This window comes from Macrotis lagotis, chromosome 1 (assembly GCF_037893015.1).
Source record: "Macrotis lagotis isolate mMagLag1 chromosome 1, bilby.v1.9.chrom.fasta, whole genome shotgun sequence".
Lineage (NCBI taxonomy): Eukaryota > Metazoa > Chordata > Mammalia > Peramelemorphia > Peramelidae > Macrotis > Macrotis lagotis.
The window spans coordinates 55,311,579-55,337,045 of NC_133658.1; the positions used below are offsets into that span (position 1 = coordinate 55,311,579).

At 40.2% G+C, this 25,467-nt stretch overlaps 1 protein-coding gene across 8 annotated transcripts in view; it reads left to right on the forward strand.

Moving 5' to 3' along the window:
• FBXO31 (F-box protein 31) overlaps window positions 1–24,181 on the forward strand; it is a 58,080-nt gene extending 33,899 nt beyond the window's left edge. For 5 of the 8 annotated variants that reach the window (XM_074201691.1, XM_074201699.1, XM_074201710.1 and 2 more), the window contains 7 exons: window positions 2,835–2,911; window positions 6,406–6,573; window positions 7,266–7,340; window positions 13,463–13,572; window positions 15,096–15,249; window positions 17,422–17,846; window positions 23,011–24,181. In XM_074201691.1, coding sequence (XP_074057792.1) covers window positions 2,835–2,911; window positions 6,406–6,573; window positions 7,266–7,340; window positions 13,463–13,572; window positions 15,096–15,249; window positions 17,422–17,846; window positions 23,011–23,233 — 1,232 coding nt within the window. In that variant the 3' untranslated portion in view covers window positions 23,234–24,181. Of the gene's footprint in view, window positions 1–1,994; window positions 2,510–2,834; window positions 2,912–6,405; window positions 6,574–7,265; window positions 7,341–13,462; window positions 13,573–15,095; window positions 15,250–17,421; window positions 17,847–23,010 lie in introns of all 8 variants that reach the window. The other 3 variants (XM_074201715.1, XM_074201731.1, XM_074201721.1) reach the window with 1 other exon arrangement.
• The last annotated feature ends 1,286 nt before the right edge of the window (window positions 24,182–25,467 follow it).

The window sequence follows — 25,467 nt, forward strand, 5'->3', positions numbered from 1 at the left end:
TTATTCTTTAATTTATAATATAGAAGAATTTCAATGTTTCAATTGTAAACTCACCTTATTTAAGGTGGAAGTTTCTGAATAGGATTGAAATAAGCCAGAGTAAGCTTTCATTGGATTTTTCATTTATACAGGGAATGATAGATCTGGAAAGGATCTTCACAGTCAGACACTCTGATGATAACTTAATAGAAATGAGGAATCTAAGGCCTACAGAGATATGAAGTAACTTGACTACAGTTAAAAACTGAGGCTAGAAATTGAGTCACCTGATTCCTTGGTCCTGTGTTCTGAGTTGGGAGATAGCCACATCTTCCCTTTCTGCTGGTGTATTTTACACTTCTCATTATTTTTAAACTCTGGTTTGTGTTTCTTAACTCTTCCAGTGGTAGTCAACACTATTGTGTTTTAGTACCCTCAAGATAATGTGGAAGTATAATTTATCCATGCCCCTGAATTCAATATTTCTTTTGGTAGGTTCAATTAACTTTTTAGTTAATTGTAAGTCAGCAGGGATGGTCCCAAGATTCATGTTGGGAAAAACTATCATCTACCAAGAATATGTAATGGTCACTTTTCTCTAGCAATATTTTCTTTTTTTTTGATTCATGAATCTAAACATGAACAAAAAGTGTTTGTGGGGTTGTAAAGGGTTAAAACTCTTGACCTTTCCTAATACTGTTTGCCCTTATTTCTGTAATTCTTCATTACATTGAATCTATAGATGTTAAATGCTTTAGACAGCTTGAGTAAATGACCATTACACACCCATTTGGAAACGAATATGCATAGTCTCTATTGAGACCTGAGGGTCATTGTTTAGGACTAAAAGTGTTTTGATGTGTTGAATCATAATTTAATTCTGTCTGTGTGACCTTTGAATTTGAACACCTAGAATGCAATGTGATGTACTGCATCAAAATCACAAGCAGCTGTGGTTTATTTCCAGGGACAGTCTCTGTTTACAGTTATCAGAAGTTCACTTGAACAAATCCCAGCCTGTCATTTTCTTTCACTTAAACTAAAAACTGATATTTCTTACCTTTTCTGAACAAAAATCAATTTTTAGTTTAGACCTTAAAAAAGAATACAATATGAGAAAGAAGCTTTGTGCTGTAGTGTGGACAATTTTTAATCTTGTCTTTTTACTAAAGAAAAACAATCTTGGCAGAGAGTGGAGAGGGCTGGACTGGGAGCTAGGATGACCTGTTCTCCACCTGGTCAAGTCAGTTAATGTTTTAGTAGTGCCTTAGGCAAATATTCCAAAGGTAGACTAGGTCTAGTTGAAATCGAAGAGTGAAATAACAAAAAAATACTAAAGTATATATTTATTTTTTAGTCATATCAATGTCTTTCATTTATCTTTTATGGTTTGTTTGTGAAATTGTACCAGACCAGTACATCCAGCATTAGTGGTAATAGGAGCGGCAGCAGCAGTAGGAATAGTGGCAGTACTAGTAACAAGCAACCAATGCCAGGATATATCTGATGGGATTACAAGGTCCTACAGTTGCTTTGTTATTTTTTGAAATAGACATCCCAGAATTTTTTCCAAGACACCCCCTTGGAGGGTGACCATGGGATTGGGGAAGCCCCTGGACTTCTTCCACAGATGATTTCCATTGCTCAGGGCTACTTTAGAACTTCTCTTGGGGATCAGTCTTCAGAGTTTGGGCCTCATACTGTAGAAGTGTTCCAGGGATGGCATATCTGTTTCCTCTGAAGAATCAAAAGTTGTTTGAAGCTAGTTCTAGTGCTTGAACTGGATAATCCCCCATTTGCTCCAGAAAGAGGCCTCTGGACTGGTTCCAGAGACAGTGCTCGACAATGTTGGAATAAGAATAAAGTATCCCAGTGGGACAGTTTTGAAGAAATAATGCTGATTAGATGTATTATGTTTTCAGTAATTTTTGATTATCACCTCTTCTTCTTATATGCCCCCATTGATAATCAGTCACCACATTAATTCATCTTTCCTCCTCTTCCTTGTGTTTCAGTGCCTACCCACAATGGCTTCATGCTTACACTAGTGCCATGGCTTTCGGACTGTTCCTGTGACCCTTAGCCCTTCACGTGAAGCCACCATGCCACATGGGGATATAAAACCTCTCCTCTGGTGAAATCCAGGCCCCTCAACCTTCAGGGGCCCTGCAGACTGACCCCATGACCCCAGACCTTTCTCCAGTCTTGACTGTTCTAGAACCCCCTTGAGGTGCCCCCCCATGGGTGCCCCTTGACATGGCTAGACCTGCCTCTGTGCCTCTTGAAATATTGTCCCTCTTGAGTTATTTGCCCATCTAGCTCTTTCCAAACCCAGCCTGAATACTGCTCCTTCTGTGCAGTCTGATCTGGTCGGATGGGAATGCAGCCTGGCTTTCTTACATAACCTGTGTAATTTCTAACCCAGTCTGCTTTGTAAGGGTGATTTTTTTTGGTACAGCTCACACTTCTCCTTGTTATAACAATGTCTTATGTAAACCTCTCATGACTGTGAGACCATCTTTCGAAAACAGTAGGTGCTCAGTAAATACTTGTTTGAATGAACTTTTCTTGGGGACTCAACTTTCATTGTCTTTCAAAGATTTATTAGGCACTTGTAGTAATTGGAAATATCTTTGATTATTCATTTTCCAAAAAATTCTAGATAAGATTTGCTGCTTTCTCTATTTTCATAATAGACTTTACCCCCCCCCCCAAAGCTCCATGTGATGGATCTCATCTTTTTTCTCTTCACCCCTACCCCTCTGCTTTGTCAACTTCTTCAATTCAACTTGTAGTGTATTCTATTTGAGATGGACCGTTTGAGATGGACCTTTGATGTTTTTCTATTTCCCCAGTGCTTCATCGATATAGACATATTTTGGGACTTTGGCAACCAGACATTGGGCCATATGGAGGACTGTTGAATGTTGTGGTAAGTAGTCAGAGAAATTTTATATATGCCAAAATAAACATCAAATACCCTTCCCCCCCTTGTTATTCTTTATGTAACTAACACTAAATGAGCATTTCTAAATACAAAGAATGGAAAAAAGGGACTTGCTTAGGAAACCTGTCACCTTTTTGCTTTAAGAGAGGCTTTAGTGGTTGTCTTGTACATGAAGTTCAGAGCTGTTGGAATGATCTCCATTTAGAGTCATACCCACATTGGGAAGGCTCCAGGTTAAAGTTCACCGTTCTAGTTACTCATATTTTTAGCTGCCCAACAAATATATCTCTGGGATTAGCATTCATTGATTATTTCTTTACTTTGGTTATTATGCTGTCATTCATTCTTAATATGAAATTTGGAATATTATCAAAGAAATTTTACATATGTAATTTTTCAGGGAGCCAGGTTTTTATTACCTTATCAAGCAAAGTCTGACCAGAAGTAGCTTTTTAAATCTTACTATTCATGGACTTTACTGATAAACAGATGTGTACTGTCACAGAAGCATTTCCATCTAGCCTGGTTTATGTTTGCTTTCTCTTAGCTAGTGAGTGACAGGCAAAGATTCATCAAAATAGCCCTCCCCTAGAGAGTGGTTCATGGCAGGGTAATTTTTCTTATTTGTTTGTGCCTAAGTTTGAAAGATAGCATTGAGGGAATTAGAGCCTCCAGCTGGCCGTGGCGGAGGGTTTGGCCTTGTCCCCCTGGCCCCCAAGACCAGGCCTAGCACACAGCCCATATTTACTGGATCCAGATCCTGGGATCCTGTGGGGGGCATGGTCTTGTCCTGCTGCTTTAGCATCAGGGCTGGGCTCGCACTGGTGATTACAGAAAGCATCTGAGCAGAGTCCCAGAGTGGGCACCACAGGGCCTCCCTGGGCAGCTGCTCTTTGCCAGAGCCCTGTGATCCCTGCTTTTGGGGAGCAGGTAAGGAAGGTGTTTTTTTCTTTAACATCGTGTATGCTTCTAAAAGTACACAAGCATTACAAGGCATATTTATCTGAACATTAAATTTAATAGAGGAGCACTCAGAGGAGGCTCCATCCTCAGCAAGAGGCGCCACTAAAACCAGGGAAGCAAAGCACCTGAAATTGGCAGACTTCCCCTCCAGGCAAGTTGGAAGAGTTGAAACTGGTATTTAGAAATAGGGTTTGTCTGATCTCCTAAATTCATTCTTGCTTTTCTCTAAGAGTAAACAGATTTATTAAGTTAATAACTCTGGTCTAAAGGAAAGACAGTTACTTTTGGATTTTAATAGAAATAAGTAGATTAATTTTCAAGTATCTGTATGAGCTAGTAAACAGTGGAGATCTTGAGTAGTACTGGTAATTTTGAGCCCTGAGGGCTGTGTATGAGATGGTGTTTTCCAGTACCTTACATCAGTGATGTAGAACTCCTCATTCCAGTCCCAGATGAAAATGTAATTGGGAAATGCTTAACAAAATAGATAATGGTACAGTCCAATATAGTTAGTGCTACTGTGTTGTTTTTCAAGTTAACAGGCAGCAGCAGGGATTAGTTTCTATTTAAATTTGACACTACTGACTTACATCACAGTAAGCCAAATTCTGTCATGGGTTTTCTGGGACTGCCCAAGACCCCAGTCCCTAAGACTTCCTCTAACTTCTCATGATTGGAAGAGTACCTTTGAGTCCTTGGCTGATTCTAAAGATCTAGTAAATTCCTTGGGAGTTCTAGCTACCTTTGGGTCTAAACCTGAACCCTGTACATGCTTGTTATGAATTTCCCTTGTTGTCTCCTAGGTCAGGGCTAGGAAATGATTATGCAGAAAGGACATAGGGAGGGGAGGGCTGAAATTGCCTTCTGTTCACTCTGATTCTAGCCTGAAGCCTTATAGTCTGGTCCTCCCAAGGATCCTAAGGTGGGTGGCAGGGCAGTCTGAGTAGTGGGTCAGCTCCACAGCACCTTGAATTAATTCCTTGTGAGATTTCATTCCAATGCATGCTGCAGTTATGATAAAGCTCTGGGATTGAAGTTGGGGGAGTTTTGGTTTTGCTTTTAAGCCCACTCTCTTACACATATCCAGTGTTAGAGTTGTGGAAATCAATGTGGGTAACTGGCTCTTTGCCACTCCTTTTTATCTAATAAAGTGTTGAAGCGCCTCACTCCTAAGCCCATTTTCTCTTTGATCTCTAGTTACCTGCTCACTCATAACAGATTCAGTCATGATCTACTGGCAGTAAGTTAATTTGAGGGGAAAGAAGATTAAGATACATTTTGAAATAAACCTGTCATTCTTCCCTCCCCTATCCCCCTACAGTATTTCAAATTTATATTTTAATCTTCTCTTTTGAATAAATTGGATCCTCTTGACTTTTTTCAACTCACTTTAAAAGTAGATAGTCAGTGAAGAATTCAAAAAGGGTCCCTGATTTGGTAGGAGTTTTTTAGTCTCATTTTTAGGGCATACAGAGCTGGTTTAAATGAACCATCCTGAATAATTTTAGCTAGCCTTTGTTGTTTCAACTCAGTATCTTGTTCCTTTGTCTTGAGTTCTGCTGAAGGATAAGTGTCCTTTGCCATTTGGAGAGGAAGCACTAATTAACAATTCATTTTGGGAGGGGCTTATATCTAATGCTATTAGAGAAAAATAAGTCTTTTTTTTAAGATTTTTGAAGGCAATGGGGTTAAGTGGCTTGCCCAAGGCCACACAGCTAGGTAATTATTAAGTGTCTTAGGCCAGATTTGAACTCAGGTACTCCTGACTCCAAGGCCAGTGCTCTATCCACTGCTCCACCTAGCGCCCCCAAGCCTTCTTTTTGATTATTTTCTCTTTGAAGATAAGCTTGGTAGATTTTTTTTTCCTTTTTTTTTGAGCAAGGGGAAGGATTGTTTTTTCTTACTGGCATGAATAATAGAGTAAGGAGAAAATGTATCTTCCAAAAGCAGTGAATAAGTAGAAAGAAAGAGATAATCTTATGAAAGGATAACTGCCACCATTATCTTGTCCCAGACCGGGATCTTGGTTCAGCCTAATGCTGTTCACCCAACTCTGGATTGGGAGTTTTCAGAGTCTGCAGTTTCCTACCTATATGGCTTAGGCAGGTCATTTAGCTTTCTTTGGCTTTGATATGCTAGAAGATCACTTCCAGCTCCACCCCTGGGATCCACAGAGTTAGGACCTCAATCCCAGGCCTGGATTGGTTCTGTAGGACAGAGGAATTTGAGCAATCAAGTATTGATTCATAGAGTGCCTTCAAATGGAAATCTTTATTAAAAATTGCCCTTCTTTTTTCCATCTCTCACAGAGAATTTGCCATCTACTTGAGTCTCAAGCTGGTAATTGGAAAAGCAGTCTCCAAAACAAAAGTGTACTCAGAGGAGGTAGTGGGGAAACAAGATCATGTTTGAAGAGGCTAGGATAGAACTATGGAGCATTTGAAGCCATTGAAGGATTTTTTTTTTCATTGAAGGATTTTTAATTCTCTCTCATAGCCTCCTCTCTTTTGGTACAGGTAGATGGTTTATTTATCATTGGTTGGATGTATCTGCCTCCCCATGACCCACATGTTGATGACCCCATGAGATTTAAGCCTTTGTTTAGGATTCACTTAATGGAAAGAAAGTCTGCGACAGTGGAGTGTATGTATGGCCACAAGGGGCCTCATAATGGCCACATTCAGGTAAGCATAGTACAAACTTCTCTATTTATGTAAACTAGAAGCATGTCTTCGATCATATACCATTTGAGTTTTGAGTTCATATTCTGGACTTAAGTTTATATATTGTACTAGTAATTAAACTGTGGAGAAAGGAGGAAGATATCTTTTAAACCCTGCCCCACTTATGAATTATTTAATATTTTTGGACTTGTTGGAATTCTTGAAAAAATAATCCAAAGGAAACCATTGATTATCCATTCAGATTAAACTCTGGGTGGTTTTCCCACTTGGGGGTCTTTTCTGTTGCAGGAGAACCTGCAATTTGGTAAACCACCCTACCCTTGGTGTTAGATTATGGCAAATAATCAGGATCATCCTTGAGAGAAGTGGATGATATCCCTAACTAGCAAACAGTCACTTTTTGCTTAACTCAGAAGCTCTGTGAGTGCAGAATGCCTGTCTGTCTTCTTTCAGTGCTACTGTTACCCTCACCTCCAAGAAAACTGTTCTTTCAGGATGTGGAGATGCTTCTGCCATTTTACCTTTCACCGTTAGCGATGGCCAAAACTGCCTTCAAGCTAGGATGGTTTGGTCACCTAGAAGGGGTTTCCTTGGAAGGTTTCACGTTGTGTGCCTGAATCCCTTCTGTCAAGTCGCTCACATAATACTTCTTGTTGTCAGTTCTCTTTTTTTCTCCTCCTATGAATCACTAGATTGTAAAGAAGGATGAGTTTTCTACCAAGTGCAACCAGACAGATCATCATAGGATGTCTGGTGGAAGACAAGAGGTAAGTCTGGGCCCTGAGGAATACTCTACAGGGATATAGGCTCCGCCTCACAATTTACTCTAGAGATAGTAATAGCAGAGTTCTTAGCAGAGATGTTTTTTAGCACATTGTTAGGAGTTGTTCCATGTGAGTATGTTCATTGTTTGTTAAATGACTGGAACTGTGCATAGAAAACTTAAAAAAAAAACCCCAACCTTCCAAAAAAAATGGAAGTGTTTAATTTGATCACAAGGCATTTTTTAGTTCAAATAATATATTGACTTGATTTAAAGAAGCTTCTGAGCCGTGATTTCTCAGCATTTTGTAGCTAATCTGAATTTCAGAAATGGAGAAGCTAAGATTTTGAAATGTTAATTTTGCTGTGTTATGTAGTGAGGCTTTTCCTTTTGGATTTTGACTTTCAGAGATAATCAGATACATTACTTTATTTGGAGATCAGGTGGTACAGAAGCTTGCATGTCAGATACACCCTTAGGGCTGCTATCACGAATTAGTAATTCTGTCTTTAATGTAAACCACAAAACTATTTAAAAGAACTGATTTGGTTTCAAGTCTCCTATTGTTTGTGTAGACACCATTTTGTGCCTTGTTAATAGTAGCTAATGTGTGTGAATGTTTATGTATATAGTTCTTCCAGTTTGTAAAGCACTTTCACATACATTATCTCATTTAACCCTCTAAATAATCCCTTTGAGGTCAATACCTCATTTTACAAATAAGGAAGCTGAGGCTGAGAGAAATTAAGTGACTTGTCCATGGTCACATAGCCAGTTTGTGGAGAGGGAGGATGTGACCCCAAGTCTCTCCTGAATCTGGAGCCACTACACTGTACTATCCCTCATTTTGTGATCAGCTTGAGGCATAGGGATTTAGGCAGCTCATGTATCTAAAATATCTGAGAGACTGGCTTTTAAAAATATTGTTAAAATGGTGGCTTCTGTTTATTTGTTATAAATGCCTGTAAGGGAAGTTGGCAGTTGTCCCAGGCCCCAGCAACCTCCCTTCCATTAATTCCTCTATTTAGAGTTTATTATAGTATGAATTAAAGACAAGCAGAATGTACCCAGTATTAACATTTTAGAATGTTTTGTACTCCCAAACCTGGCTCTGAATACCTGTGAACTGATTGCAACTGTCCTGCCTGCCTCCCCAGAGAAACCAAAACTACTGCCCTGGGCTTTGGTTTTGATCAAAGAGACTATGCCACATATTGTGCGGGGGTCTGTCTCCCAGGCTGCCAGCGTGGGTGGGTTGACAGCAAGTAGAAACATCTACATTTGCCACTCACTGTTTGTATCTATCTGCTCTAGTCAGTGTGTGGTTGTCTGTCTTAGGATTGAGAGGGTTAAAGGCACATTAAAAAATAATTCCCCTTTATTTTTTCTTCTGAGTGCTGTTTCTTTTGTTTTTTTGGTTTTTTTTTGGCTTTTGCAAGGCAGTGGGGTTAAGTGACTTGCCCACAGTCACATAGCTAGGTAATTATTAAGTGTCTGAGGCTGGAATTGAACTCAAGGCCCACCAACTCCAGGGCCCACCAACTCCAGGGCTGGAGCTCTATCCACTGTGCCACCTAGCTGCCCCTCCAGTAGTATTCTTTACAGATGCTTTTGGCACACCAACTGAATCTAGTGGCAGAGGCAGTAATTCTTTCAGCAGGTATATAAAAATTTTTTAAATAGTCTTCTATTTAGGGTTGAATTTTTTTTCCTTTATGGCCTAGACCTTTTTAATACAATAAATAGCACAAGTCAGCAGAAAAGCATCAAGGAATTTACAGTATCATGGAATCACCCAATAGGGATTAAATACTTCCCCATAACCTAGTAGAGTAGTTGAACATTATGACCTTTGGATTGTGTAAACACAGGAATTCCTCATTTACATGGTAGGGCAGGACACATAAATAGTGCATAATGAAGAAATAAAGATTAGTCTTTCAAAGCTAGCAGAGGCCTCTCCAAGGCATGTTGTACCCTACCACCACCAACCTTCCTTCACAAAACTCAATAGCCTCTGTGCAGTTTTTGATGCTAGTTGACCCATCAGCACCAGGATACTTTCTCCCTCTTTACTTCTCAGACTTTACACAAGACTGATTCTCTTATTCCTCCACTTTTTTCCTTTTCTTGACCAGAATTCTTTATTGAGTGGTTCACAAAATTCTGTTTTTGGGCTTCCCTATACATATATGCATATACATATATATGTTATCCTCTGGCAACTTCATTTACCCAGACCTGCATCTTTACCTAGACTTCATGCTTCTAAATCATTCTCTCTAATCCTGGTATTTCTAATGACTGATATTTCCAATGGTTTGAATAACACTTGGATGTCAGTTACCTCAATTAGCAATATCTCAATTACATCATTGCCAAAATTAAATTTATCTTTTATTCCAAATCTACAATTAAATGAAATTTAGAAGGCATAGAAGAAACTGGTGGATCCATCCAATAGGAATAAACAGTGTGATACAGTAGAAACTGTTGGACTTGAAGTCAAGGGACCTGAGTGCAAACTCTAGCCCTGATCCATTGTTACTTGTGTGATCCTGAGCAAGAGTCCATTAATAGAACATTAATAGAAAATATCATAGATGAATTTTAGCATGCCATTTGATACAGGGTGCTGTAGTGGATAGAAAGCTGTTTTCGGAGTCAAGAAGACTTGGGTTCAAGTAGGATTGTGGTTTTTTAAGAATGTATTTCTATGGTCAAAGGATATGCAAAGGCAATTTACAGCTGAGGAAATCAAAGCAACCCATAGTCATATGAAAAATTGCTCCAAATCATTACTTATTAGAGAAATGCAAATTAAACCATCTCACACCTTTCAGACTGGCCAATATGACCAGAAAGGATAATGATCAATGTTAGAAGGGATGTGGGAAATCTAGGACACTAATATATTGTTGGTGGAGCTGTGAACTCATCCAACCTTTCTGGAGAGCAATTTGGGATTGTTGCTCAAAGGGCAACAAAAATGTGCATACCCTTTGACCTAGCAATAATATTACTGGGTCTGTATCCTGAAGAGATGATGAAAAAGGGTAAAAACATCACTTGTACAAAAATATTTATAGCAGCCCTGTTTGTGGTGGTAAAAAATTGGAAATTAAGAGTATGTCCTTCATTTGGAAAACGGCTTAACAAACTGTGGTATATGTATGTCATGGAACACTATTGTTATATTAGAAACCAGGAGGGATGGGAATTCAAGGAAGCCTGGAAAGATTTGCATGAACTGATGCTGAGTGATGAGCAGAACCAGAAAAACTTTGTACACCCTAACAACAACATGGGGGTGGATGATCAACCTTGATGGACTTTCTTGTCCCTTCAGTGCAACAACCAGGGACAATTTTGAGCTATCAGCAATGGAGAATACCATCTTTATCCAGATTAAGAATTAAGGACTTTGAACAAAGACCAGAGACTATTACTGTCAAATTAGTTTTAAAAAAAGTGTTATATTATGTAATTTTACTATCTCATATTTTATTTTTCTTCCTTAAGGATATGATTTCTCTGTCATCACATTCAACTGAGATCAATGTATAACATGGAACCAATGTAAAGACTAACAGAATGCCTTCTGTAGGGGGTGGGGGGGAAGAATGGGGGGGAAATTGTAAAGCTCAAAATAAATAAAATCTTTCTAAAAAAACTATTTCTAGGGTCCTTGGAAAGAGGGTGTCAACAAATATCCATTATATTTAAATTTTTTGCAGGTTACATGAAACCGTTTATAGTCCTATTTAAACTCATTTATAATTTATCTAATAAATTTATGTAAATGGCTATTCATTACAGAAGTAAAATGAGTGAATTTAGTACCTTGCTATATTTTTTTGTTAATTTTTTAAAAATAATTTTGAGTACCATGTAAAGCATCATTTCTGTATTAGCCATCCAATTACATCTTTAATCTGATCATTCATAATAACCATTTTGTTATTAGTGGTATGAGATAAGAAGGAATAAATAAATTTAATCAAATGAGCTTACACTTTCACCAGACTATTTGTAGTATAAGTAGTAGTAACATAGTAGATATAAGTAGTAGTAGTAGTAGTAGTAATCTTTTTCAAATAGTGTGCCAAATTTATTTTTTAAATTCCTCAAGTCTCAAGGACATCTAGAACCTGTGTACCTAGTCTAGAGTACACCTGGTCAGGAGAAAGGGCTAGCTGCTAGGGTATACAACATGCTACCCCAACCACTTTATTGTTAAACACCACCTCATGTGCTTGTTTACCATAAATGACCACATATTGGTCATATATTTACTTAGCAAGACAAACAAAGTTTTGTAGAGGTTCTGAGATTGTTCCTTGATTTTACTTAGAACTTGGAGCTGTTTGTTTAGAAAGCTCCTCCACCCCCAGGTCCAATCCTCTAATAAACTATTGTGGGAGCAAATACATACTTTATTATTATTTTTTTAACTGGAAACATTTTTAATTGATATTTTACTTTATTTTTTCAACTACATGTTATAAAAGTTTTTCAATATTCATCCGCATGCATATGCATATTTTTAAGTTACATAATTTCCTTCCATGTTCCCTTCCCATCCCCCTCCCCTCAGTGGTGAACAGTGAGGTGAACACTGTATGTACATATTTGTGTTTAACATGTTTACAGATTAGTCATTTCTGGTATGAGGAATTAGGATTAAGGGAAAAGAAAGAAAACCATGAGATAGGAAAGAAATGCATAAGAGAAATTTTTAAAAAGTGAATGTAGTTGTCATTCAGATTCTGGAGGGTTTTTTTTGTTGTTTTTATTTTTTGTTTGTTTTTCTTCTTCTGGATGGGAATAGTGTTGTCCATAAACTGTCTCCTAGGGTTGTTCTAACTCTCTGAACTCTTGAGAGCAGCTGCATCCATCAGGGTTGATCAACTCACGGTGTCATTAATGCATACAATGTTCTCTTGGTTCTGTTCCCTTCATTCAGCATCAGTTCCTGTAATTCATTCCATGCTTCTCTAGAGTCTGACTGTTCTTGATTTCTTATGAAACAATAGTGCTCCATAACATTCAAATACCCATAACTTTAGCCATTCCCCAATTGCTGGGCATCCCCTCAATTTCCAATTTTTGCCACCACAAAAATAGCTTTTATGAGTATTTTGGAGCATGTGGGACTTCTCCCATTTTTTTATGATTTCTTCTGGATTTAGGTCTAGTATTGAAATTGTTGGGTCAAAGAGTATGATCAGTTTTATTGCTTTTAGGGCTTAGTTCCATATTGCTCTCCAGAATTGGTTTGTTTTGCAAGGCAATGTATGACTTGCCCAAGGTCACAGCTAAGTAAGTATTTAGTTTCCAAGATCGAATTTGAGCTCAGGTCCTCCTGACTACAGGGCTGTTGCTCTATCCACTGTGCCACTTAACTGCCCCTACTTCAGAGAATTTTTTTCCTGGTTTATTTGAATTGGTTGGTATTTTTATGGTTTGTGTTCATAGAAAACTTTGTTCTAACTCTACCTGAGGTCTTGTCTTTGATGTCATTTACAGCATTTATAGTAAAATGTTTGTATGTTATAATTGCGTCTACATTTTCACTTTCACATTGATGGCTTTTTTGGCCTTTTTAATATCTTTCAAAGAACTCCATCAAAATGGAACTGTTGATTCATTTTTGTTAACCTGCTTGGATTAGGGAAAGTAAAATATTCCAAAACAGTAATAATTTGGAAATAAGATCTGAACCTTTTGAGTGTTAGGATTCATTCAAATGATGAAAAACACTTGGCAAAATTTGGAACTTAAGAGTTTTGTATAAACCATATTAGTTTGTCTAGTTCTTTTTAAGGTTTTTTGCAAGGCAGTGGGGTTAAGTGGCTTGCCCAAGGCCACAAAACTAGGCTATTATTAAGTGTTTGAGGCCAGATTTGAACTCAGGTGTCCTCCTGACTCCAGAGCCAGTGCCCTATCCACTGTGCCATCTAGCCGCCCCAGTTTATCTAGTTTTTGAGAGTTAAATAGATCAGGACATAGTGGAAATATACTGATACATAGTTTATAACTGAACATCTGGAACATAGTTATGTAGAGATAGTGGTTCATACCAATTTTCTGGGGAGAATTTCCTAAACTTTATCATTTTGACAGGAATTCCGAACATGGCTCAGAGAAGAATGGGGGCGGACCTTGGAAGACATTTTCCATGAACACATGCAGGAGCTTATCTTGATGAAGTTCATTTATACCAGTCAGTATGAGTAAGTGTTGGTGCTACATGCAAAGAAGTCCTGGTGGAGTCCTGTGTCTTCTGGGCCTGATGGAGCCACCCATACTCTGCTGAGAGGGCTTGGAGCATCTGGATTTTTATCTAAGCAAAGCAGACACCCAAACATAGACAACCTTCCTGTGGTTAGATCCACACCCTGCTACCCTGCAGCAGGCTGACTGTGAAAGGGCTGGAGTGGAGCCTTGGCCTCAGGTGGCCTTAGGTGACCTCAGATGGCCACCCTTCTTTCTCCAAATTTGGACTGTTGCTCTTTTCTACTTTCATCAGTTAGGATTTCATGAAATTTCTCTCTTTCTCTCTCTTATCACTGTATTTTCTCATTGTTTCTTGACACACACACACACACACACACACACACACACACACACACACACTGCTAGATAATAGATATGTGTTCACTTTAAAAATTTTATTTTTTTTTCAATGAACAAACTTATTTTCTTTTCCTCCTTCTAGGGGGAAAAAAAGAAAAACAAAACCCTAGTAACAATTATGGCTAGTTACACAAAACTAATTCTCATATTAGCCATGTCAAAAATATTTATCTCAAATCTGTGCCTTGAGTCCCGTCATCTACTGTTTTGTTAGGAGATAGATAGCAGGCTTCATCATTTTTCTAGGTTATCATATTGGTCATTGTATTAGTCAAACTTCTTAAGTCTTCTACTTTCTGTTATATATGTTCAAAATATATAAAATGCACATAAAAGTGTTATACAAGTATTCTTCCCTTGGAATGGCAACCATGGTATAGTGGGTAGAATATTGGGCTTGGAGTCAGGAAGACCTGAATTCAAATTGCTCCTGTTGACATTTGCTGGCTGGGTGAGTCTCAGGCAGCTCCCCAGCCTCATTGATTGAGCCAGAGATGAATTGGGTCAGATCTTTGCTGCGTGGGCAGACATGAAATTCTGTTCTCCCTACTTGAGCTGTGAATTCTTTTGTCTTAACCCCTTTGGACAAAAGGTTTTCCAAATCTTGTCCTTGCTAATGACATCCTAGGTGATTACTCTGTCATATGGATCTTTCTCTTGGTGACATGCGAAGGGATGTCAGAAGCAAAAGCAGATGATTTTCTTTTGATCTAGAGATCAAACTTGATCTGGGATGTTTGCAGCACAATAATGTAATGACTTTTTAAAAGAATTCTTACTGTAAATTGATGATATATTTTGCTGTGTGCTGGGGAGGCTGTTTTGGATGGAAATTTTTTTTTAATTTAGAGATTAAGACAGAACTGATGAACTGGGGGTGCGGTGGGGGCACTTGATGATGATTTTTTGTTCTCTATGGCCTTGGGCCAAATTTGTCTTAAGCTGCCATCAGTTTATCTTCTGGGAGTGAGTGTCTAGCAGTTCCATGGCAAAACAAACTATGAGATTCCCAGAATAGTTTAAAAAAGGAAAAGCAGGTGATAGTTTCTTCCAAGAATTCAGAAACCCTCATAGTGTCTGTACTATGTTGTTATGTTTGTTTGTTTTCTGTCTTCTTTAGCAATTGTCTGACATATAGACGGATCTACCTCCCTCCTAGAAGACCTGATGATCTCATCAAGCCAGGCCTCTTCAAGGGAACTTATGGTAGTCATGGATTAGAGATTGTCATGCTGAGCTTCCATGGGAAGTGTGCCAAAGGAACAAAGATAACGGTAAGTCTGTTGTCACTGTCTCCTTGCCTGCCAAGCTGTCTGCCTCCTCTGACTTAAGAGAAATTTCCAACATCTTTGTTTCTTGATGTGATCAGTTGAGGGAATAATGTGAATTGAACAAGATGGGGTAAAGAGTCCTCAGGGTTAGAGAACCTATGATCATCTCATAGATTTAGAAATGGAAGAGACCTTCAAAATTGTCTCTTATTCTTAGATTTTTGTACTTGAAAAAAACTGAGATCCCAGAGAGGGAAATATGATTTGCTGAAGGTTGAACTGGACTGTAATAGGTAGACCTGTGATTTGCTCTCAGATCCCTCACTGCTTCTTGATTTTGAATTCTGGTTCTGCTCCTCCCTCTCTGAGTGATCTTGGGCAGGTGTTCTCAGCTCTGCAGGCTTGAGTTTCTTCACCTCAGGTCCCAGCCTCTCTTCCCAGGGGAGCGGCATCTCAGAAGAGTAGAGATCTCTGGTCGAGAGAGCCCGTGGACCACAAGTCTTCTAGTTTGTGGTTGAAAAGTGAAGTTGTTTGGATGCTGTCTTGGAGGCTGAATCCAGAGAGCCTGGGTTCAGGACCCACTTCTGATACTACACGACTCTGACCAAAGTCCTCAGCTTCCTCATCTGTCTAAACTCATAACAGGATCAGTCTAGGGGATCTCAGCCTTGAAGTCAGGTGGCCTTGAATGAATTGCTTCTCTCTGGGCCTCAGTTTCCTCATCTATAAAGTGACCAGTTGTAATCAATGACTTTTTAGGTCCCTTTTAGCTATATATTTGTTGGTTTATGTTTAGACCTTTTAAAAGCTGACCTTGGAACTGCAAATAAGCTCCTTTCTAACTCCTGTGTTCTGGGATTTGACAAAGTTAGGCTGTCCTAGCCAAGGCTCTTAAGGGGAGCCAGCCCAGTGATGGTTGGCTCTGTTTTTCAGGACTGCCTTCCACTGCTGGGAAGGTGTTTGCAGGCCCTGTCCAGGCATTTTTATAGAGAATGAGTTGTTCCCCCCAGCCCTGGGCAGTTGTCAGACTTCTTTCAGCAAACTCAGATACCTGCCCCAGGAGAATGGGTGCAGAACCGGGGAGGTTTCTCTGGCATGAATGTGTTAGACTCTGCAAGGTATTGCTGCAGTTCAGAGTGTCACTCACTGAAGTTCCATATAAATTGTCCTTTCCAGGCAGCTTGGGTTTATGATTTCTCTGTCTCATTGCTTTCTTCCTGGCTGATTATTTTTTCCCCTTCTCTTTGATGTCACAGTTATTTCTTGCTAGTTTACCCCATTTCAGCCTCTGACCAGGAATGATGCATTTTCTTGGAGCACCTCTGGGTTGGGGAGAGCTGGTTGGCCTCAGATCTGCCCCTCCCCCAGGGATTTCGGGTTGAAACTGTTTTCCTTGCCCGTGCCTGACCCTCACATCTCAGCCTTATCCACTGACCTCTGCTTGTAGAGCTTCCTTCCTTAAGTCCCACTTTGTTTGGGTGTCTTGTGACTGGCCATGGGGATCCTTGGCTTATCTCCATCCCCAACCCGTCACTCCCATTCCAATCTCATCCTATTTTTTTTTTTTCCATGCAAGAAATACTTTTCTAGAAGACTAATAGCACAGTTGTTTAGTTAGCCCAGGTTTATATTTTCTTCTTTGGAAATCTTAACATTCTTTAAAAGCTTCAGATATCTTGCACATATACTCCCTTCCCCCATCATTGTTTTTCCATGGATTAACATTATATGCTAGTTGCATAATTGTAATCAACTTATCTAGACTGTATATATATATATATCTCCCCACGTTTACACTGGTTTTCATTACAAACCTTTGAACAAAGATGTATTACATGAATATCGATACAAGTGACATAAGTGATATAGGACTAAATGGATGGACATCATGGAGTTCGTGTTGCTTCTGTGAGATTTCCCTCTCTGTTTTATAATCACCTGCCAATGAAAGGGCCAGGCCTAGTAACACAATGGACCTCCCCCAGAATAGGAACTAGACTTTACAAAAAGGCATTTAAATTATCTTCCTTTGTTACAAGGCATTTTTAACAGCTGAGTAGAAGAGAGGAAGGAGATAATTTGGTCAGTGGAGGCTCGACCCTCAAAGGAGTCAGTGCATGTTTTCCAGGTCACTCCTGAAATCACATTTTGCTGATCCCTTGACCCTTCTTTTAGGGAGATCCTAATATTCCTGCTGGTCAGCAAACTGTGGAAATTGACCTCATGCACCGAATCCAGTTGCCTGATGTCGAGAACCTGCGTAACTTCAATGAGCTCTCTCGCATCATCTTGGAGGTGCGCGAGCAAGTCCGCCAGGAGCAGCAGCAGCATCAGGAGGGACCTGAGACTGGGCAGGGCCATGGCCAACCCAGCCCCCGAGAAGGTCCAGCGGGCCCAGCTTACCAGAAGTTGGAGCAGCCTGCTCCCACTCCCTCTCAGGGGGCAGAAGGAGGATGTGAGACTGAGAAGGGTGTGGAAGCTGAGGGGAGCCTGCCCCAGGTGGTGCCAGAGCCGGCTGCGTCAGAGACTGGGCAACCTTTCGTCTTACCTGCAGGAGTGATCTCCAGAAATGAAGACTATCCCCGAACGTGTCGGATGTGGTAAGAAATGGGGGGGGCCTCCTTCGGGGAGGAGGGAGGGCTGAACTTTGTCTTCTTGGTTGTGAATTGGTAGATGGGATAAAGCTGTGACCTGTCCATTGCATGGTGATTAGGGAGTTTGAGGTTTCCCCTGTGAGGAGAGCCAGCGTCAGGTTATCTCCCTTGTTCTCTAGGCTGGTCTTTGCTTGAAGGCCTCATGGCAGGACTTGGGGAAACTTGGGGAAACCTTTGGATGTGGAGGTTCCCTCCTACCCCCTTTCCTCTCACTAATGCAGAACAAAATGCTTTGGTCTGTGGCCAATGGGATCTGATAACAGATTTCCAGAGCTTGGCCCCTAGTTTCTTCCCTTCCTCCTGTTTTTCATTTCTCCTTGTCTTGCTTTGGTACATGAGAGAGTATGAGCACAGAAGGACCACCAGCAAAGGCTGTTATGCCTCTTCTCCATCAGCCCCAGATTATAGGCCTGCTTGCTGACCAGTGGTTGCTCTCTAGCCCAGGCTTCTGAGAACTTCCTTAGCTTCTTCTTCACCTTGTTTTGATCATGGTCACTGCCTTCAGTCAGCATTCTGGAATGCTGGTCCTCACAAGTTCCCATAAAGTAGGTTTGATGCAATAGATTGGTTCTAGGAGTTTTTTTTTTTTTTAAACCTATGAGGGGTTAGGACTTAGTTACTTTATGATCACTTAGTAGACATTCACTAAATCACTTTTTTCCTTGTTTTTGCAAGGCACTGGGGTTAAATGGCTTGCCTAAGGTCACACAATTAGGTAATTATTAAGTGTCTGAGGTCATATTTGAACTCACATCCTCTTGATTCCAGGGCCAGTGATCTAGCCACAGCTCCACCTAACTGCTCCTAAATCACTTTTTAAATTATAAAAACAACACAAATTGAAATTAACTCTCTTATCAGATACAAAATAATTGGGTATTATTAATCTGTGGGAGTCATTGCAGATTTGGCATTTCCTATGCATTCAGTCCACTAAGTAAATATCAAAATCCATATCAAATTAGAAGGATAAAGAGAAAATAACACTGAAAAGTTCAGTAGCTTCAACTTGAAGCATTCTTTTTTTTTAGGGTTTTTTTTTTTTTTTTGCAAGGCAATGGGGTTAAGTGGCTTGCCCAAGGCCACACAGCTAGGTAATTATTAAGTGTCTGAGACCGGATTTGAACTCAGGTACTCCTGACTCCAAGGCTGGTGCTTTATCCACTGCACCACCTAGCCGCCCCTACCTGAAGCATTCTTATGAGAAATGGAGAAAGGTGAAGATATAGACCTTGTTTTTCTTTTCTTTTTTTTTTAGGTTTTTTTTTTTTTTTGCAAGGCAAATGGGGTTAAGTGGCTTGCCCAAGGCCACACAGCTAGGTAATTATTAAGGGTCTGAGGTTGGATTTGAACTCAGGTACTCCTGACTCCCAAGGCCAGTGTTCTATCCACTGCGCCACCTAGCTGCCCCTTTGACCTTGTTTTTCACCATTTCCAGCAAAAGCTTAAGTTGATGTAAGACAGTTACCCTAATAAGGAGGACAGATGGTCTCAGAAATCTTTTAGAGAGCAATACTTCCTCTTCTTGCCAAGTTAAAGACATGGCAGCCAGGAACAAGCTGGTTGTAAAACATTATAAGAAAGAATGGGAAAAGATGATGGGTGATATCACCTCATAAAACAGCAAAAGGCTGTAGAAGTAGAAACAAATGCACAGAAAACTTGGCGAGAGACCCAGATGAACCCTATTGTTCTGAGAGTGTTCATAGGGGAAACAGGAACATGGGACCCAGTGTGATAAAAATGTTGACAAATTGTTTAAGGACTTAGAATTTTTGGACCTTAGTACCTGACCATTGTGTTATATGATGAACTAAAATGACCCTTAAGAAGGTGAAGTCAGGAAGAGAAAGGGACGCAGACCAAATATGTGTCTAGGACACTGTGCTGCAGGTGACCCAAGCTTGGAAGGATTGATTTTGTTTATAAGACATTTAGGGAGTAAGAGAGTGGAGAAAAATTGACATACCATTTTGGAACCCCAAAGAGGTGTTGGTGTTTGGGAATGCATCAGTAATTGACTCAGATATCTTTCTGAAAATGCCATATACACATAATTATATTCTTTATGAAAATATGGGGGGGCAGCTAGGTGGCGCAGTGAATAGAGCACCGGCCCTGCAGTCAGGAGGGCCTGAGTTCAAATCCGGCCTCAGACACTTAATAATTACCTAGCTGTGTGCCCTTGAGCAAGCCACTTAACCCCACTGCCTTGTTAAAAAAAAGTGGGAAAAGAATTGGTAACATTTCAAAAATGGTTTTCTATAGCAAATGATATCTTGATCTCACAATCGACTAACAAGTGAAGAAAATGAGATCGCGTTGTTTGTAGTTTGTGACTGATTTGTCCCTTGGCAAATAAATTAATGTCTCAGACCTCAGTTTCCTCATCTATAAATGAGATAATTGGGCTCAATGACCCTGAAAAGTTCCTCCTTCCCCTAAATCTGTAATGACTTGACAGTTTTGAGGAAATGTGATTGGAAAGAGAGGCAGGTCAAGAGAAAGCAAAGAATAACAGGTGGATAGTCCTCTGCTCCCTTCATTCCCACAAAGTGTGTTTTAAAAACTAGTTCTAGAGCTCTTTGTGAAAATTCTAAGACAATGAGTTGCAAACTGTACTAATGGAAGAAATTTCCAACATTGATGGACCATGGACCTAGACAAGTTTTGAGATATTCTAAAACTTATCAGTGCCTTACTGACCAAGCTTTATTGCTTGAGTATTGTGAATGATCTGCTTTTCTCCCAAACTGAGAAATCATTTGTCTGCTTCTCAGACTCATGCAGGTGAGTGCTTGACCTCTCCCTGTACAGGCTCAGTCTCTTGTCTAATTGATTTTAAGTCTAGTTTTGTTGCTCCTGATGACACACCCTTACTGCTCTACTTCTCATCTTTAATCAGGAGTTCTGTGGAGCTAGCCAGAGACTGGTGTTGCTCTGGGCTTTTTGGGAGAAAGAGGCTGAGGAAGGTAATTTTTATTATTGATCAAAATTTAGCAGCATGTTGGAGAAGGAGCCCTCCTGGACAGGTCTTTTGTGGAATTGAAATTCTCTGGTTGTGACTGATATCATTTATTTGGTAAAGTCACACTGCTCTTATTACCATGAGGGATATGAGGTAATGTAGTGATTACAGAACCTGACTATTTCCCTCTGATATGTATTGCTGTGTGACTGGACAAGGGCCCCATTCATCTCTTGACTGTAATGGGTGACAGTGAATTGTTGGTCTGTGCCAGTGGAGGTGTTTTCCATCTTGGGAGGGCTCTCTGATGAAATCATGGATCCAGGCTCTGCAATGAAAACAAAATGAAAGCCTGACTGTGTACTTTACTATTTTTAGGATTTGTGCAAAGGAACCCAATGTCATGAAAGCTCTAAGGATCATCCAGTCTAAACCCTTCATTTTACAGGGAAAATGAAGCCCCAGAAAGTGAAATGACTTGTCTAGGGCCCCACAGAGCCTAGGCCTCCAGGTCTACTAGGTTGCCTCAGCTCTGTCATCATTGCATTGAATGGGCTCCAAAATCAACTCCCTTTATGTTCAGTGTTCTCTAGGAGTCAGCCTCTTCACTGCACATCTGACCATGTCATTTCTCAGCACTTTAAAGAGCAAGGGCTTCCTGTAGTTCCTAAGAAGGCATTCTTTGTTGTCCCCTATGGCAGGCTGTTAAAGCCTGTGCACTCTTCAGAATTATGCTTTTAAATGTAGAAAATAGAATGCGTAGGATTACAATGGGAAGCCAATAATAGTAAATGACAGTTACTGGAATATGAAGGAACCAAGTTCTCAGATGTTATGTTAGGAACCTCTTGGTCCAGTATAAACTTTTCTCTTTGACCTGTAAAGTCCTGTACTACCCACATCTGACTTAATTTTCTTTTCTCTTTTCTTTTCTTATTTTTTTGCAAGATAATAGGGTTAAGTGACTTGTCCAAGGTCACACAAGCTAGTAAGTCTCAGAGATCAGATCTGAACTCAGATCCTCCTTTCTCCAGTGTTACTCTATTCACTACCACTTAACTGCCCCTCTGACTTAATTTTCTAGCCTCGATGTATTATCTTTCTTGTCACACTCTCCACACTTTGGCCAGACCAGCCTTTTTTCTCTTGCCTTTGCACAGTCAGTCACCCCGGCCTGGAATTTATTCCTTTTGACCTCTTACTCACTTTCTACCTGGAGCAGGAAAGTGGGCTCCTCCCCAGCTACTAGGGCCTCCCTCCTAGCCTTGGAGTTATTCTCTACTTGTTGGTTATGTATGGATATGTTTTTTTTTCCCCCTTTGTTAAAATGTACTTTTTTTTTTTGCAAGGCAAATGGAGTTAAGTGACTTGTTCAAGGCCACAGAGCTAGGTAATTATTAAGTGTCTGAGGCTGCATTTGAACTCAGGTCCTCCTGACTCCAGGGCTGGTGCTCTATCCATTGTGCCACCTAGCCACCCAAAAATGTACATTTTTTGAGAACAGAAGTTGGTTCATTCTTTGCATTTATATTTCCTTGCTTTCATACTGTTTCTGGGGCATCATTGGAGATGGATGAATTGTTGATATATTGTAAATATTCTCTAGGCACTTGCTGCTTGCTATTGCTTAAGTCTTAATGGATAGCAGTAGTAATGTTTAGGTTTAGCATAGACAGAGATGGGGGGGAAAAAACTAAAAGCATAAATTTGGGTGTAAGTGACCTCATTACTAGAAAAGACTATTGTAACCTAATGTCATTTCTCTTTGCTGTGAGCTGGATCTTTTTACATAAGAGCATCTTGTTATCTTCGTATAGTGCCTGTTGCTTAGAGTTTGCCGTCCTTCAGTTGTTCCTCATGTGAAGGCATGGCTCCCTTGTGACACTCATTCCTGCTGTTTCCCAGATTTTTAAAAAACAGGTTTTCTGAAAGGCAGTTGGAGTTTGACTAAAATTGAAATATTTTCTTCCCCCTTCCTAGAGTGTGTGTGTGTGTGTGTGTGTGTGTGTGTGTGTGTATGTATGTATATGTAACCAGAGCTTGTTGTTTAAGACTTTACCCTTTAACAGACTGCTCTCATTTCTTTTTCCTTGATCCCCTTTCTTTTCCCCCTTACTATCTCTTCCTTTTCTCTCCTCTTAGTTTCTATGGCACGGGCCTGATAGCGGGCCATGGCTTCACCAGTCCGGAGAGGACCCCAGGCATCTTCATCTTGTTTGACGAGGATCGCTTTGGGTTCATCTGGCTGGAACTGAAATCCTTCAGCCTCTACAGCCGGATCAAGGCCACCTTCCAGAACGCCGAGCCCCCTTCCCCGGAGGCTTTTGATGAAATGCTCAAGAACATTCAATCGTTGACCACCTGATGATGGAGCAACTCCTCATCACAGAGGGCGGCTCACTGGAAGGGAAGATCTCGTCTCCTTTGGCTTCAGGAGGATGAGATAAGCCTTGGAGACTTTGGTGTCTGAGACTGGAAGCAGCATGCACTTTTGAAATAAGGCCTTTTTACCAAAATGCACACTCAAAGGAGTAAAAATTCAAGCACCCTTCCTTGAAGTCCTTTCTATGTAGTATGTAATATAGACCTGTATATTTGCCAGTAACCTTGGGAGAAGAGCATTGAGCATGTCAGCACTTAAACAGAACACAACTAGATCAGAACAAACTGGGAAGGCGACCTGGGGTGTGTATGGGGGGCATGAAACAGTTAGATGGAGGAGGCCGCTTTCTAGGAAGAACAAATCTCATTATAGGAAAGTTTGTACTGTCATGTCAGAAATCTCTTTGACCTACACAGCGATGAACCTTACTATAGTCTGTAGCGGATGGATCAGAAACAAAAAAAGTTCTTAACTCATAGAGCTGAGGGGATGGGGCAGGCTGTCTGGAGCTTATTTCCTTGGAAGACAAGAATATGAATTATTCAGCTTGAGTATGTCCAGTTCTAGTAAATACTACTTATTGGGAGGCAGTAAAGTCCAGTGGCCAAAATGCCAGCTTTGGAGCTTGGAAGCCTGGGCTGCTTCCAGGTTCTTCTGCTGACTTACTTAGACTTTGGACAAAGCCCTTCCCCTCTAGCCTGAGCTTCTCCAATTGTAAAGTGAAGCTGAGGATACCTGTCACCTAAATGTCAGAATGCTCTGAGATTCCTGATGGAGCAGCCACATACACATACAAAGTAGAGTTAGAAGAGGAAATTGAGTCTGTTCCCCCTTCTTTTTACCCACAAAGCTTGCCTTCTACTCTGTATCATCCATAGGCTAGTTCAGATGACCATCTTCCATGTCTGTCTGTGAAAAGTTAACTTTGCATTATTATTTTTTTTTTTAGGTTTTTGTAAGGCAAATGGGGTTAAGTGGCTTGCCCAAGGCCACACAGCTAGGTAATTATTAAGTGTTTTGAGGCCAGATTTGAACTCAGGTACTCCTGACTCCAGGGCCGGTACTCTATCCACTACGCCATCTAGCCACCCCTATTGCATTAATTTTTACATATATCATGCTTTTTACACATGTGTTGTGATATTAGGGATGAGACATGAGACCAGATCATTCTCTTGACTGCCAGGAGGAAGGGATATGACAACCAATGTCACCATTTCTTAAAATGGTAACCTATTTAGATTGGTACTAGTTTTCACTGAAATTGTTTAGCATTTGAAATGGATGCTCTTTAAAGGCCTTTTGAGAATTCTAGGGAGTGAGAACTATCTAACTCCTGAGCATTCACCACCATCACTGTTGTGAATGGTACATAAATATTTGTCCAGTTTGAAGATCCTACTTTAATATTGCCATTGTTTTACTGTTTTATTAGAACCATGACTACATCTCAGGCTTTACATTTTGTGTTCTAGAATTATTTTTCAGTTTTTTCTTTCTTAATATTGTCAACAGGACCTTTTCCTATACCAATAAGACTTATTTTGTGTGTGAGGGGAAGGAGGAGAGAACGTATGATTGGTATGGATTCTCTTTGGTCACTTTGGCCAATTTATTTCAATTGGCAATTGCATATTGTAGAGGAGGCAGTGGTTTGATGATGTCTTTGATGAGAGACTAGACCCTTGCCTTAGATTTTCCTATGAAACTCTTCCTATGGAACAAGCTCCTGACTGACATTTTTCAGTTTGAAACATGAATATCCGAGAGTTAGTATCTTGGGTACTGCCCTTAAACAGCTTATTTTTCCTAAAACCCTGAGAATAGTGTATTGAAAAGCTATTTTGAAGAGCCCTTCTTTGCTTCTAAAGAGAGCACCATGGGACAGCTAGGTGGCGTAGTGGATAGAGTACCGGCCCTGGAGTCAGGAGTACCTGAGTTCAAATCTGGCCTCAAAACACTTAATAATTACCTAGCTGTGTGGCCTTGGGCAAGCCACTTAACCCCATTTGCCTTACAAAAACCTAAAAAAAAAAGGAAAAAGAAAAAAGCACCAGTCACTTATAGAGTAGATGTGAGCTGCATAAGAAGGAGCTGATTAGGACTAAATCTACTGGTTATCTTTGCCACCCAGAAATTTAAAACCATGTTTCTTTAATCACTAGAAGGACTATTTTGGAACTGGATATTTTTTTCTTAGCGAAGCAGGGAAGTGA